The 14,363-nt window shown below is 34.2% G+C and overlaps 2 protein-coding genes across 2 annotated transcripts; both read right to left on the bottom strand.

Annotated features, from left to right (window-relative positions):
- Positions 1 to 830: 830 nt before the first annotated feature.
- Positions 831 to 2,841, bottom strand: LOC110719912. The gene is made up of 6 exons (XM_021898894.1): positions 2,682 to 2,841; positions 2,315 to 2,454; positions 2,095 to 2,206; positions 1,707 to 1,954; positions 1,479 to 1,610; positions 831 to 1,358 (listed from the first exon to the last, which is right to left on the bottom strand). Exons 1-6 carry the CDS (start codon positions 2,839 to 2,841, stop codon positions 831 to 833), a joined length of 1,320 nt encoding a protein of 439 aa, XP_021754586.1.
- A 4,284-nt stretch (positions 2,842 to 7,125) lies between these two features.
- Positions 7,126 to 13,363, bottom strand: LOC110720032 (DAR GTPase 3, chloroplastic-like). The gene is made up of 9 exons (XM_021899036.1): positions 13,117 to 13,363; positions 10,873 to 11,007; positions 10,598 to 10,714; positions 10,340 to 10,483; positions 10,175 to 10,261; positions 8,835 to 8,950; positions 8,285 to 8,466; positions 7,879 to 7,936; positions 7,126 to 7,724 (listed from the first exon to the last, which is right to left on the bottom strand). The coding sequence occupies exons 1-9, from the start codon at positions 13,255 to 13,257 to the stop codon at positions 7,601 to 7,603; spliced, it is 1,104 nt and encodes a 367-aa protein (XP_021754728.1). The 5' UTR covers positions 13,258 to 13,363; the 3' UTR covers positions 7,126 to 7,600.
- Positions 13,364 to 14,363: the final 1,000 nt, after the last annotated feature.

The following is a 14,363-nucleotide window of genomic DNA, read 5'->3' as shown; positions in this document are numbered from 1 at the left end:
AAACGCAATTCGTTGAGCCTGATTCAACTTTTCTTTACATTCCAGACATTCTTTTGGTATTAGAGCATTAATTGCATCTTCAACGTCTTTTGTAATATGTATTGCCTCACTATCATCTTCTACTAACTGGTCTAATCCAAAAGCTTTAAGACTACTTCCTATTAACTCAACATATTGCTCAATAGATCTTATAGTAAGATGTTTGACTTTACGTGGATCCTTTGAATATCTGTATTGATAATCTTTAGATAAAGACTGATAAAATTTATTCCATAGAGATAGAGGATTGCTAAGCTGACAAAAGATAAGCAACATTGCAAATAGCTTACGAATTGCAAACGACATTTGAATGGCAAATCCTTATTTTAAGTATAATTCTATTGCATCATCCTCTTCCAATAATCCAAGCTTAAGTGTTGCCTGCTGGAAAGTAGCACATAACTGACCATTGATTGTATGGAGATCTTCAAATGACTAGGACTTCTGACATTGTGAAGCAATAGCCGCAAAAAATATCTGTCACCCTCGGAAGGTCTAACAAATGCTAGCCTTCCAATGGTTATTTTTTTATTTTGTCTCTTATACCATTTTTTGTCTGATGCATCCCAACGATAATGCTCTGAAAATTCATTATATAACCGTCCAATCCCAAGAGGTAACTTAGAATTCATCTTGAAAAATTCTGTAAGACAAGTTCGCGAACGCTTATCATATGAAACAACTGTTGTAAGCTGTTCATGAGGTTTGAGATGTATGACTTGTGAATTAGGAAAATTAACAGGAAGAGGTAATACTGGAGGATGCATTTCATACAAATCAAAAACAAAAAGCTACCATGCAGCCTCACAAGGTGAAATCCAACGACCAGACTGATATTGCTCAATTTCATCCTGCAGTGGTGCACCATATCTTGTTTCAACAATATTGAAAGATATCCTATCATGTCCTTTGTAGACATATTTATATAGGTATTTAATTGCCTCTATAGTAGAACAAACTTCGACATTTAAATGACAGTTGAAGTATGATAAAAGATATGGATTATATGGAATAACCCATATATTATCCATAACAACATTCCGGACTCTAGCAGTTTCTTCTGTTGCTCTTCTTCGATACAGAGGATATCCATCACTGTTACTCCTAGTTTCATCACAAAATTTCTTTGGATAGCCATATTTGCAATAATCAGGATCCTCTTTATGCTTCATGCAAGGACATTCTGGATTTAGATGACCACATGGGCCATGCATCATATGTTTAATCACAATTTGCCTTAGATATGCATGTTCAACATATGGTATTTTGGCAAACACATATTTATCATAATCAGTAAGACACTTGATTTTGAACTCTGGCTTTTATATAATCAAAAAATGAGCATGAGGTAATCCTCTTTTCTGAAATTCAATAACATAGATCATCGTAGCCACCTTTCCAAACACCTTTTTTTTAATTAAGTGATTTAAAGCAAGTGCCTTTGCTCTGAAAATCCTTGCAACTAAATCATGCCTATTTTGTGCATCTTCTCTAACAGCAAGCTCTTGTTTTATTTCTGGCCAATTGGCATTACATGTCATTGTTATGAATAGATCAGGCTTACCATACCTCTGAACCAATGACATTGCATTTAGATATCTTTACTTAAGGTCACGAGGACTTCCAATAAATGTTACAGGTAACATAACTCTTCTTCCTACATTTACAGCAAAATTTTCACCACAGTTAATAGTATTAAGAAGTCCTTGATAAAGATCAACCCTTATTGTCTGTTGATTTGTACGAACGAAATCCAATCGTGTGTTCTCCACCTTTACATACTTATCAACTATATATTGTTGAAAACACCTACCAGATCTAAGTACTAAATTATTAGGCCGACATTGAAGCTTATATGCGTAGTATTCCCGTGCTGAAATATTTTTATCAGTCTTAGATGAACTGCCATTTGCACCTGTAAAACCATATTTGTATATAATACATTATAATTGTATCGAGTAGTAATAATAAAACTTTTAACTTGATACGTAATAAAACATAATCGGAATTTTATGAGAACATGTTCTTTAAACCCAAAATACAGAAACGACATACGTCTGGTCTCTTTTTTTAATAAGTCCTCAGTAGTGTGCACACTGCATTGAGCAACAGGATCTGGTTGAGACTGTATCTGCTGTCTTCCACCCTTGGACATTTTTTTAAGGCCCTGAGTCCACCCACAATCACCATATGGAAAAAGTAGTGGATATTGCAAAGGATCATAACAACCATAATAATGCATGATCCTTTAAGAAGAATCATTATGACTAGTAACCAATATGTGTGGACTTTCAGATTCACTGGAAGATGTGCTCTCCGGCCAAATTACTGCAACCTCATCTGTTGTAGGAGCATTATAAACAGGCTGATCCGGAACTGTAGTTTTATTTATCATAATCTGTGTTGATTCAGTAACTGGAAGTTCTCATAAAGATCGAAAGAATCTAGCATAAGGATTTAATGTAGAAACCACCATAAGTATTGCTAAGACATCTTCTCTTAATTCTGGAAAACATCCAAGCCAGCCATTTCATGTTGTCCATCATAAAAATAGAGCTGCATATACTTTGGCCTTACATCTCCTGGAACTAAACTAGAAATATAATGATAGAACTATCCATGTAACTTGAAGACATAGATGCCTTTTTTCGTCTTAGCATCAAAATTCCCACCTAATGAAGTAAAAGCAAATAAATTGTTGTATAATCGCACATATTGTCTAAAATGCTTTGCATCTTCATCCATAGAAGTAAACAGCCTCACAAGCTGTGAAGGATACTCATTGGTAGCAACTTCATCCATAGAAGTCCAATACAAAAGCATAACTAAGCAACCATCTACATCATATACATTCCAAAAGTAACTACATTCTGCTGTCTATGCATAAACTAACCTAGCTCTTTTAGAAAAACAAAGAACTAAGCAATACAGAGATGTTTCTACTACAATCCAAGTTCAAATAAAAGACATCTAGTCCTCTGAAAACCTTATACGCTTAAAGCTAGCATCTAAACCTTCTCCAACTACAGACCATAAAGAGCGCTTGTTAGAAGGTATGACAGGTGACACTGACACAGGAACTTGAAACTCCTTTACAACTGAAGTTATACAATCCTGCTCAACAAGAGCTGCAGAAGGTTTAAGCTCTTCTTTAATTCCCAACACACGTTCCTTGACTCTTAAATAACTCTCCCTATCCAAAGTACACAATATAACATCAAACCTACATGTTGTTTCCCTATAATTAGCATCCACAATCTGAAGATTGAACACATTAATAAGATAATCAACAGCCTTTCTAGCCAGATTTTGCTTAGCTGCAGCTGGACTTGGACAGTAGTCACTAAATAGACAACAAACCAAGAAATATACTGATCAGAAAGATGCTCAATAGTCTCAATCGGAGTACACCTCAAATCAACAGACCTTAAAATAGTCCTTAACACATCAAGGAAATCAATAACAATCTTCTTGCGGTTGTTTTCAGATTCAACAGAGACACCTTCATGCACATAGACCTTAGGCTCTCCTTTCTCAATATGTTCTAGTTCCTTTTTCTTAAAGCAATACAATTGCCCACAACGATCATACATTTCATTTCGTAGGGCTGTTACATCCTCAATAACTATTTCATACTTCTTCACAAGATCACACACAACTTTCCTAGTAGCAACTTCACAAGATTCCTCTACATTATCAGTATCCCCACCAATATAAACACAGGGAATGCAATCACTATCTGCCCTGACAATCACACAAGCAGTGCTCTCACGGTCATGGAGAATTCGGTAATCCGGATCAAGAAAATTCAATAAATTGGTAACTTGCTTCAACAAAGGGAAAAATGGAATCACTACTTGTGTGGGCAGTGCATCCATAACTTGTCATGAATTTTAGAACCTTAATATAAGTCCATAAACCACCTTATATAATTCAGAACACAATTTACACTAAAATATTTTATCACACTATGATGTAACTTAAACTGAACCAATCTAGCTAGAGAATCCACTCCACAACAAATCAATAACCAGAAACAAATTCACATAAAACCCAAAAAAAGATACATGCATACACTCCAAACCCACATATGCATAACATAAAACACCATTCTAAAAACAGGACACACTAATTACAAACTAATTCCACACTAATTACACACTATTGACAGTCCATATATGAACATAAAGCCAAAAACATACAAATTTAACAAAGAAGGAAATAGATAGTATTCACCAAAATATATACCTCCTCCAAATTATTGAATTGTGAATAATTAATAAGTAAATAAATATACCTAAATCAATAACATTATATGGTTGCATGTAACTCATAAAAAGCATGCATCCATTGATCACTTAAAATAAAGAAATTTCTGACTTTTTAAAAACAGACAAGTTTTTAATCCAAAACAATATCATTTATGTCCAATTTAACAAAAAAGAAAATAGATGATGTTCACCAAAATACCTCCTCCGAATTACTGAATTGTGAATAATTAACAAGTAAATAAATATACTTAAATCAATAACATTATATGGATGCATGCCACTCATAAAGATCATGCATCAATTGATCACTTGGAATAAATAAATTTCTGACTTTTTCTAAACAAACAAGATTAAGCTTTAATCAAAAACAATATCATATATGCATCCAATAATTTGTTCATCTTAGTAAATGAAAATGTTCATAGTCATGAATACGTATGATATTGGTCCATTTGATAAGGTAAGTTCTTTGTACAAAAGCAATGCATGCTTATACAATGTAGTAATTGCAAATTACTTGAATATTGGTTGATCAATTTTACTGATTGAGTTTCAACAAAGAGAACAACAAGAGTACAGTAGAAATGAAAGAGCAAATATACTTCTTCTAAATTAATTCAAACCTTATATATAGAATGACATTCCACCCGAAAAAAAAAAAAAAAAAAAAAAAAAAAAAAAAAAAAAAAAAAACCTAATCTATAATCACTTAAAACACATGCAAACAATCTCATGCCTTAAATCAAGGAACATTGTCTCACCTCTTCTCCGTCGTTCTCTTTCTCAAGTAATTTCAATTAGTTTTTTTTTTTTTTTTTAAATAAAAATAAGAAATAATAAAAGGAATGGCAGATTCGCTAATACAATGAAAGAGTAAGGATAATGACGCCAATTTACTATTCACGGTAACGGTAACACTTATTCCCTCTTTTAAAGGGTTGATGATCAGGATAACACTTTGTGAGGTAAGTTAGGGCAAAAGGTTGTGATATAAAGTAAAAGCTCACACAATTATTGAGCTTTACACGCAGACAAAAAATATCATTACGAGTTTACCTTTGTCGTTTTTATAAATTTTCGCCATAATCAATTACGTTACCCACCTTAAACAGCCACAATGTCAAGGAAACAGTCACACAGTCAAGGTTCCCGTTTTTTTTTTTTTTTGTGAAGAAGTCAAGATTCTCCATTTGTATAACGTGTCATGTTAAGTTACAAAAATAAATATTTTTCCATGACCAAATTAATTATATAAGAAAAAGTACTATAGACCCGGGAGTAGAGTCGTAAACCTTAAAGAAATTTTTTTAACTTCATCAATTTAGATTAATCAAGTTTAGGAAGACTATCGTTTTATTTGCACCCAAAAAAAAAAAAAAAAAAAAAAAAAAAAAAAAAAAAAAAAAGAGACTATCGTTTAATAAAATTGCTAAAACTACAATGAGCCTATGATTAACTCTACCCATATTTATACACCATTACTCATTATATAGTACCAGACTACCAGTTATACCCAACAACATGCCTCATTGGCTCATTACCACAACTGCCACCATCAAGCCTCGATAACCAACTGTTTTTTGCCACCAAAATCACCCTTCCCCCGTTGGTTTGGCGGTATTAGGCCTCTTGCTATGGAAAAAGGAAGACAAAAACCACCCCGAATTCTCACTACCACCCAAAACAAACCCCACCGCCAGCTATATTACTGGCGATGCCTACCTTGTTTTCACCGTGTTCATACAGTAAGGGAGGAACAAAGGACAAATTGAGAGAGAAGTAAAGAGAGGATTAACTGTTTTGGAATTGGGGGTTGAAAGTGAAGGAAGTATGTCTCCGTCAAGTGCAATTACTAAATATATTAAGGATCACTATTATGGAGATAATTAGTTCATTCTTTTGGGTCGTCATCATCTGTTGCTAGATATGATAAATGATCTTTGAGCTACTCAAATAGTCTCAAAGCCAAATAGAATGGATCCTATGAGGTCACACACAAGGGTATTGGATTGAACAAGTGTGATGTCCATTAATGGGCCTCATGAGGCTATGACAAACCATGTAAGGGTTTGAGCTAGAGTAGTTAGAATAGAGTTAGGAATTTGGGCTTAACATGGACTCTTATTTTAGATATGATCTATAAATATAGTCCATGTCTAGGGTTGATATAAGACATAATTAACAGTCAGTAAATTGTGAAACAAGGCAACCAATTCCCAAAACCCTAATTTCTCTCTCCTCATTCACGCACGCCCTCCCCCTTTCACCAAACCGCGTCGTGGTGGATCGTGGTTAGTTCGTTCCTCTCCTCTCCGTAGAAGGTTGATTGAAAGGGTTTAATCACAACTAACTAGCATTAGTGGAGGTTCAATCCGTGCTTGTGGACTAAGTAGAGGAATCACATATGGAGTTCTAGTTTTCCTGTTGTTCTTGCTCAATCACATGTAGAATCACGATTCAAATGTATAATTTTATGTTCTTTATGTGTTGTACATTGTTCTTGGTTGTTAGATGCTTATGAATATGATTCATGCAATTCTGCTTAGTGCATCTATAGTCCTACAGAAAGGATTGGAAGTCCTAGTTGAAATTCATTGATAAGTAGTTATGAGAAATTGAGAAGTCAACTATTCAGATTCTTGTCCTGTATACAAAGTTTTCAGTAGAAAAATATCGAATTTCATCTTTTGAATTCAGTTATGAGAAATTGAGAAGTCAACTATTCAGATTCTTGTCCTGTATACAAAGTTTTCAGTAGAAAAATATCGAATTTCATCTTTTGAATTCAGTAATGCTATACCTGGGTAATCAAAACTGCAACCAAATCAAAATAGTAAATTCAAAAGAAGAATAATAGTTCTGTATACAAATACAATAGTACAACACATTGTCTGCTCCTGATTGATTATGCACTAGCAGTCTGCAATATGCTCAAGTCTAATTCTAATAGCATGTATGTCTTCTATGTTTCTGTCATACAATTTACAGGACGGCTACACTGTACAGTACCATACAAGATATTCAATACATGAAGAAACAAAGCAGTAATCCATGACAAACGTAATCACTGCAAAGCATTCAATGGACACAATCTCTCTAATGGCTGTCAAAACATAGCCCTATTCTCAATGGTTACTCAGCTTGTCCAAATATCTATCTCCGGGCTAACCGTGGCTGAGTTCTCTGCTGAAGATTTTTACGAGCAATAACAAGTATATATGCAAGAGTACTACTCACCTTCATATTCCAATCACTTTTTCTCCATTTTGCTTTCAGTTTCATCAGAAGCTCTACCTGGGAGGTCTTTCAAGAGAAAACCAGCCAAATTTACCTTTCCGGAAATCTGTAAGGATGCGAAATGAAGCTTGATGAACATCCCCACTAAATAATTTGAGAGCAAGCTTGTGAACAAATCTGCAAAGTAAGAGATATAGAAGAGTGCCAATCAAAATTAAATAATAAAAAATATAACAAAATCCTTCAGTCTGAAGAGTGAAATTTTCAGCTTTGTGAAAGACAACGTTTCTCTCATCAACAATTGAAGTCAGATAAGAATTCATGGACATACATTTGACCAGACTGGCCGTCTGTCTCAATCCTGTAACGATGGTAAAGAGCCTTTGTACCTAAACCAAGAGGCAAATGCTTGAATAATGAGAGTTAAAAAAAAAAAAAAAGAAAAAAAAAAGAAAAAGGAAAAAAGGCTTCTTGCTAAGAATAGTCTTTCATTCCAGCTTGACTGTCCTCTTACAATATCAACCCATGTTATGACTTTTAGAAATACTTTGAGAAATATTTAGCCAAAAGAATGTGAGGAAAAGGAAAATTTTGATTATTTGAAATTTTAATTTTTTAGCAGAAATAAAACAGAAACTACCGAATACTGACAGTCAAACTAATAAGAAAGGGGATAATATATTTTTTTTTTTATAACCAATTTCCATCTGTTAATACATCAAAAGATAGTGTAAAACCTATTGATGGTATCCTCGCCAGCATTTGAACAAGTATTGCCGCAATATCAGTGACATCATATGATCTCTCACCAATATCATCACATATAGCAAGCTTTATAGCAGCTGATTGATCACTGATCCTCATTGGGATTATACCAGGAGAGTCTAACAACTCTAGGTCCTTCCCAAACTTAACCCACCTAACCAAAGAAAAAATGTGAAAAATGAGGAGAATGAGACCAAATTTGAAGACAGCTCCAACTAACTATCATAACTAAAGCTTCATATACAAGGAAAAAAAATATATAGAAGATCTAGCTGAAATCGATTGTGAGAGGTTTGATCACAACCTACTGCTCAAACCAGTTTTCAAGATAACAATTAACAAGGAATGATATCATGTTTAAAAATGATAGTATCATGAATATCTTTTTTTTTACCTGTTATCACAAACATGTTCAATCTGCCATACAGATTTGCAGGACAATAAAGATATATTTTGTTTTTATATCTCTATAGTTCAATACTCAGATTGAAGACATGATGAAATTGCAATAAAACCACTCACCTAAGCTGTCGAGTAACACCTGGTCGAGGAGCTGCAGGACACATTCGGCGCTTTAATAAACGATTAATTAATGATGATTTACCAACATTTGGATACCCCACAATTCCAGCACGAACCTGTTTGATAAAGTCATCATGAAATTCAGTACGATCAAGTTAAACATATCATGTATAGATACTCTCAGAGCCACGAGGAAACAGTTAAATTTGCAAGGGATTATAATAATAATGTCCCAACTTTCACCTTCGCAAAACAGAAAGTCTAGTTAAAAAATAGAAAAACTCTCATTCATTTCCAATCTTTCTTTCAGCATAGGAGAATCTCTTCAAAGAAATCAGGGAATGAGGAAGAAGAATGAGCACAACGTACAAGATCTTATCAAACCTAAAGTTATTCATCCTCAGCCTCATGTTTCAAATATTTTTAGCCACTGAAGTTTCAGCACTATCCTTAATTCCTTATCTTGGATTCTTGGTCATACCTAATTACTTTGAATATTAATTGTGTTACATTAGAGAGCATCCCATCAAGCCATTTATTCACCTGCTAGTCCTACACAGAGAAGATTTCCCCAAGTCATAATATCAAATTCTAATTTCTAAGTTATGTTCTAAGAAATGAGATGTGTCTTTTCTTCTGCACCACCTTCCAAAATCCTCAATAGATTATAAAGGTAAGACCACACACCTAGGTCAAGAACATTGAGGGTTTAACCTTTAAGCACTCATACAGCCGCCCCATTCAATCAAAAGCTATTTAAGGAAATTACGTTTATCACTGTGACATAAACAAATCCCAAAAGTTAGCAAGAATTTTTTATCCATCCAGTTTTGTATTCCAAGTATAACTCCTCCGCCAACTTTGTCAAGATCTTTCTATGTTTGTTTTAACGTTTGAAACTTTCATCTAAAGAATGTTCCCTTACACTAGAGTTGCTGGTCACACTTAACAATTTCTTTCATTGAGGAAAAGGAGGTTAAAAAGACAGAAAAAATGGGAACATAACAATGCACAGAAACAAGCTTTACTTCCTTACAGAAAAAAATATCAAAAAATACTATGTCGGATGTTATCTTGGTAACTAATTTAATGATGATTTTCTGAAAAAACAAGGCAAGCATTTTAAATGATGGATGTAAGTATCATCAAAATAACATTGTAGCTTCATCAAATTCCAAAGAACAGAAAGGGTCATTCTTCAGCAACAAAGAGGAAGAGATTTAAATTTATGAGGCAATAAGTATCTCGTGAAAAAGACACATGCCACTCAGAGAAGGAAAGCCTGGAATTGTAATATTACATCAAATATAAAAGCACTCAAGAAAGTTTCAAGAACCTACAGCACGAGGAAGTAGCCCCCTGGCCCGTCGTTTGACATTCACATCATCAGCAAGTGATTTTGCCAGTCGGCCTAATTTCATGCTTCCCTGCATAAAGTCAATGACAAGATCAGCATTTTCTGTGTTCAGAACCAGATACTTAAGAAGGGTCGATTATTTCAATACCATTCCTAGTTGACCATTAGAGAATACAACCCTGATACCCTGCTTTGCAAAATAGGCTGCCCAAGCATTTCGGTCTGGCGTGGATATCATGTCTTCTCTGTTTAATACTATAATACGTTTGCGATTACCAATCCACAGATCCATCTGAGGGTAATTCACACCAATCATCAAGTACAAATATAATAATACACACTTTAAGTGGAGTGCTATAACCTGTTAAATTAATGAATAGTCAGTCATACATCAGAGGTAATCTACCTGGGGATGACTTGTTGACATTGGAATTCTGGCATCTCGTACCTCTACCACGACATCCATCAGTTTGAGTTGCTCTTTCAGCTCTCTTTCAGTTTTAGCTATGTGACCAGGGTACCACTGACGAATTTGAAGGAAGCGATTACCAAACAATAAACCAGAAAGCCAAAGCTAATATCTACAGTGTACGGATATTTTAAAATTAACACATACATAATCTACTTCTCATTACGACTTTTCTCTCCTAGCTTATGAGGATAATTTGTCTGACCACATACCTGAACAGGACGCAGTGCCTTAATCCAGTGATGAAGATCTTTATCTAAATCAAACCAATCATCCTCAACCTTTCTGCTGTCAAGTATGCTGCTATCAGTTCCATGTATATACAAACTTGAGCTCCCACCAACAATCTGTAAGTTTCCATTACATACAAAAAATAAAAATTAAAAAAAAAAAAAAAAAAAAAAAAAAAAAAAAAAAAAAAAAACCCAATAATCCTGTCAATAACTTGAGCAAAAATCCAAGCTAAAGATATTTCACAAAGTTGAAGGGATTTCCTATCACCATTACTTGTGAATTGATCTAACACACTAATATAATATAACTTGCTATAACACTCTGTCCCAATTAAATAATCACACTTTCCATTTACATCTGCCCCAATTTAGTAGACACACTTCCTTTTATGGCATGGACTCGCTGAAATTTTATTCTCTCTTTCCACTACCAACAGTTTGGTCACACACTACCTCTCATTCAATTAAGAAATTCCTCCACTATCTCCCATCACATCTACAATTCTATTAAAAGTTTTTTTTTGGAAATACAATTCTGATTTAATAGATAAGTGAATAGGCCAATAGCAATTTATCACCTAAAACTCTCTGCAAACCTTCCTGCAATGATTATATTGAGATAGAGGTAGTCATATAAACCAAGTTCTTTCAAACAATAAGATCACAGTAAACATATTAAGGCAAAGGCTAGATTAACATACTAGTATATACATAAAGTAGTGGAGAGTTAAGTTACAAAGAAACAAAGGATAGTTTCAGAGAAAATTATGGAATTTGAGTATAGTAAATGTAATAGTGCTACATGACTGCATTACTGATTCATTTTCTTTCGAGCAGCAAGGCTCCTTCAAGGAAAGAGGATGTTCTCAGGGGAAGAAATCAAATAGACCATCACAGAAAAGAAAACCTACACCACCAGCCCTACAGTAGGTTCCCCTTATAGAGAGTGTTATACTGTAACAGTTTTGGGTGCCCCACATTCAAAATCTGCAATTTTGTTGTCATTGTTTCTATTTTCTCTCCTTCTTTTGCTTCAGGAAGCAATTTTCTAGGATTCTCACATAGTATATTGGTTAATAATATGGAAGCTTGTACTCCCTACTAATTCATAGTTGACACAATGCCATCTCTAATAGAAGACGAGCTGAATAGCATCAGTAAATCCCGTCAATCTTTGCCTTTTGGAGGCAACTTCCATAAAGCCTCAAAGTGAATTACAACCAAAATTTATATTGCAACTTATCAGCCATACAGTGCACAGCACAAGAGATCATATAACCATCAGAATTTTTCATCATTTCCCATTTTGAAGACCTCACTATATTGAACATCAATTTCAGCAATCCAATGACGCAATAACATATGCCTCTGATATTAATTAATCAGCTAGCAGCAGCTACCTCTTCTTTGATACAGCCACAAAGTGAAATGAGCTAATGAAATCTTCAGAGTTACTTTAATTAGAGAACCAACAACCAAACCAGCACCAGAACCATACCAAACTAAACTAATAGTACCAATTATGTGTTTTATATTGCAAAGGAAAATCTAAAGAACAACATCAGTATACCCTAACATAGGCCTCAAAACACGACATAGCGATAAATTAAGCAGTATGCAGCATCAGAAAGAAATACAACAAGGGCTTATGCGGTATGAACCACACCTTGACAAAACATGTCTCCAAACGCAAAACACTGTTCTCATAAGTCCATTACCTTAAAGCAAACAACCCATTAAGGTAAATTATACCTTAAAACCCTAGAATCCTAATTTTATCAGCCCCTAGAAGGCAAAAGGACAATATAAAACAACCACAAATTTGTCCACTCTCTATAATCGCATTTTGACAACAAAGAACAAGACCTGATAGAAGGTAACATAAATATCCTCCGGTTGGCAACTTGGCCCAAGCCATGTCCAATAAAGTTAGTTGGTCGAGTCGAGTCAGTTTTTCACACCTCTACGGGCCAAAAGACAATGCCCTCCATTAATAATCAAATCTCAAGTTGTACAGAACCACAAAACTAATTACAGCCACTTAACGGAAATTCTCTGGATTGTGTTGGCAACTTTGCAGTAAAATCAATATATTAACACAAAATCTGAACATAACAGAATAATCAATACGAAAATTTGGTAAATACCCATTGAAGGAATTGAGATGATGAAATTACTTCTGAAGAATTGTATAGTAGACATTATCCAATAAAAAAGACAAACCTGAATAGTGGACGAGGACTGCAGATGAGTTGAGGCGGAAGCTGCAAGTGAGCGTCTTCCATTAAAAGGATGATGATGTTTCCATAAACAATTGTTTGGTAAGGAATTTGGAAAGCACACCCCAGAAATTTGTACTGCCATTACAATGTTTGAGTGGGATATTCAGATGAGGGTTCTAACACTTCTAAGTTCTAACCAATCATCTACCTTTTTTCTCTTTTCCGTTTTTAGATACTAAAAATCTTAATCTTATTATTACGAAGTATTAAATAAAAAAGAAAATGCCAAAAAAAAAAAAAAAAAAAAAAAATTAATAAGAAACCACCAAATAATTTATATATTTTTTTTTAAAACACACCTTAATTTTTATTTTTTTTTTACGAGAACACATCTTATGACCCTTACAGGCTTACCTTATATTTCGGTGTTGACTTGGTCACGTAAGGGACATGTGATCCCTTATAATCAGCTTCCTTAAGTTTTTCCTAGAGCTATCAAACGGGTCATGTCGTGTCGGGTTTGTGTTCGGGTGGATGTTAAACGGGTTGAAATACCTTTGGCTCAAACCTAACCCATTTATTAAACGGGTTGAAAACCCTTGACCCAAACCTAACCAACTTATTAAACGGGTTACCCGGGTAACCTTTTACCCACATACTTTATTCAATTCAAAAAATTTCAAACCGAAATCGACACGCATAACTCGACCATATAATAAACTACCAGTAACTAATATTCAATTCAAAAATATTAATTCATTTAAGTTACTACAAAAGCTTATAGTTAGTAATTTTAGCAAAAGATACCACAAGGGTTTAAGCTAGTAGTTTTAACAATACAACCATAGATAAGAATTATCTCAAATTAACCGCCAAATTAAATTTTAATTTAAAAAAGATGCGCAAAATTAACCGTCAAAAAATTACCAAAATGTATAAATGGTGTCAAGGTAATTTAAAAAATTACAAGTTTTGAATAAAAAAATTTCATTTTTTTTACTACTTAATTAATAGATTAAGCGTGTCGGGTTTGGGAAGACGGGTTGTCGTTCAATCCATTTATATAATAGGGTTATGCGTGTCGATTTCAGGTTGAAAATTTCAACCTAAACCTAACCCGTTAAATTTCATGTCGTGTTCGTGTCGACCCAATTACATATAAGGGTAGAGAATTCTTGATCCAAACCCACTTAATTCATGTCAGATTCGTATCGGGTTATCGTATCGTGTCAGCTTTTGAAAGCCTTA

The sequence above is a fragment of the Chenopodium quinoa genome, unplaced genomic scaffold (genome assembly GCF_001683475.1).
Source record: "Chenopodium quinoa cultivar QQ74 unplaced genomic scaffold, ASM168347v1, whole genome shotgun sequence".
NCBI lineage: Eukaryota > Viridiplantae > Streptophyta > Magnoliopsida > Caryophyllales > Amaranthaceae > Chenopodium > Chenopodium quinoa.
The sequence above is the reverse complement of the archived record's forward strand: the minus strand, read 5'-3'. Positions and strand labels throughout refer to the sequence as shown.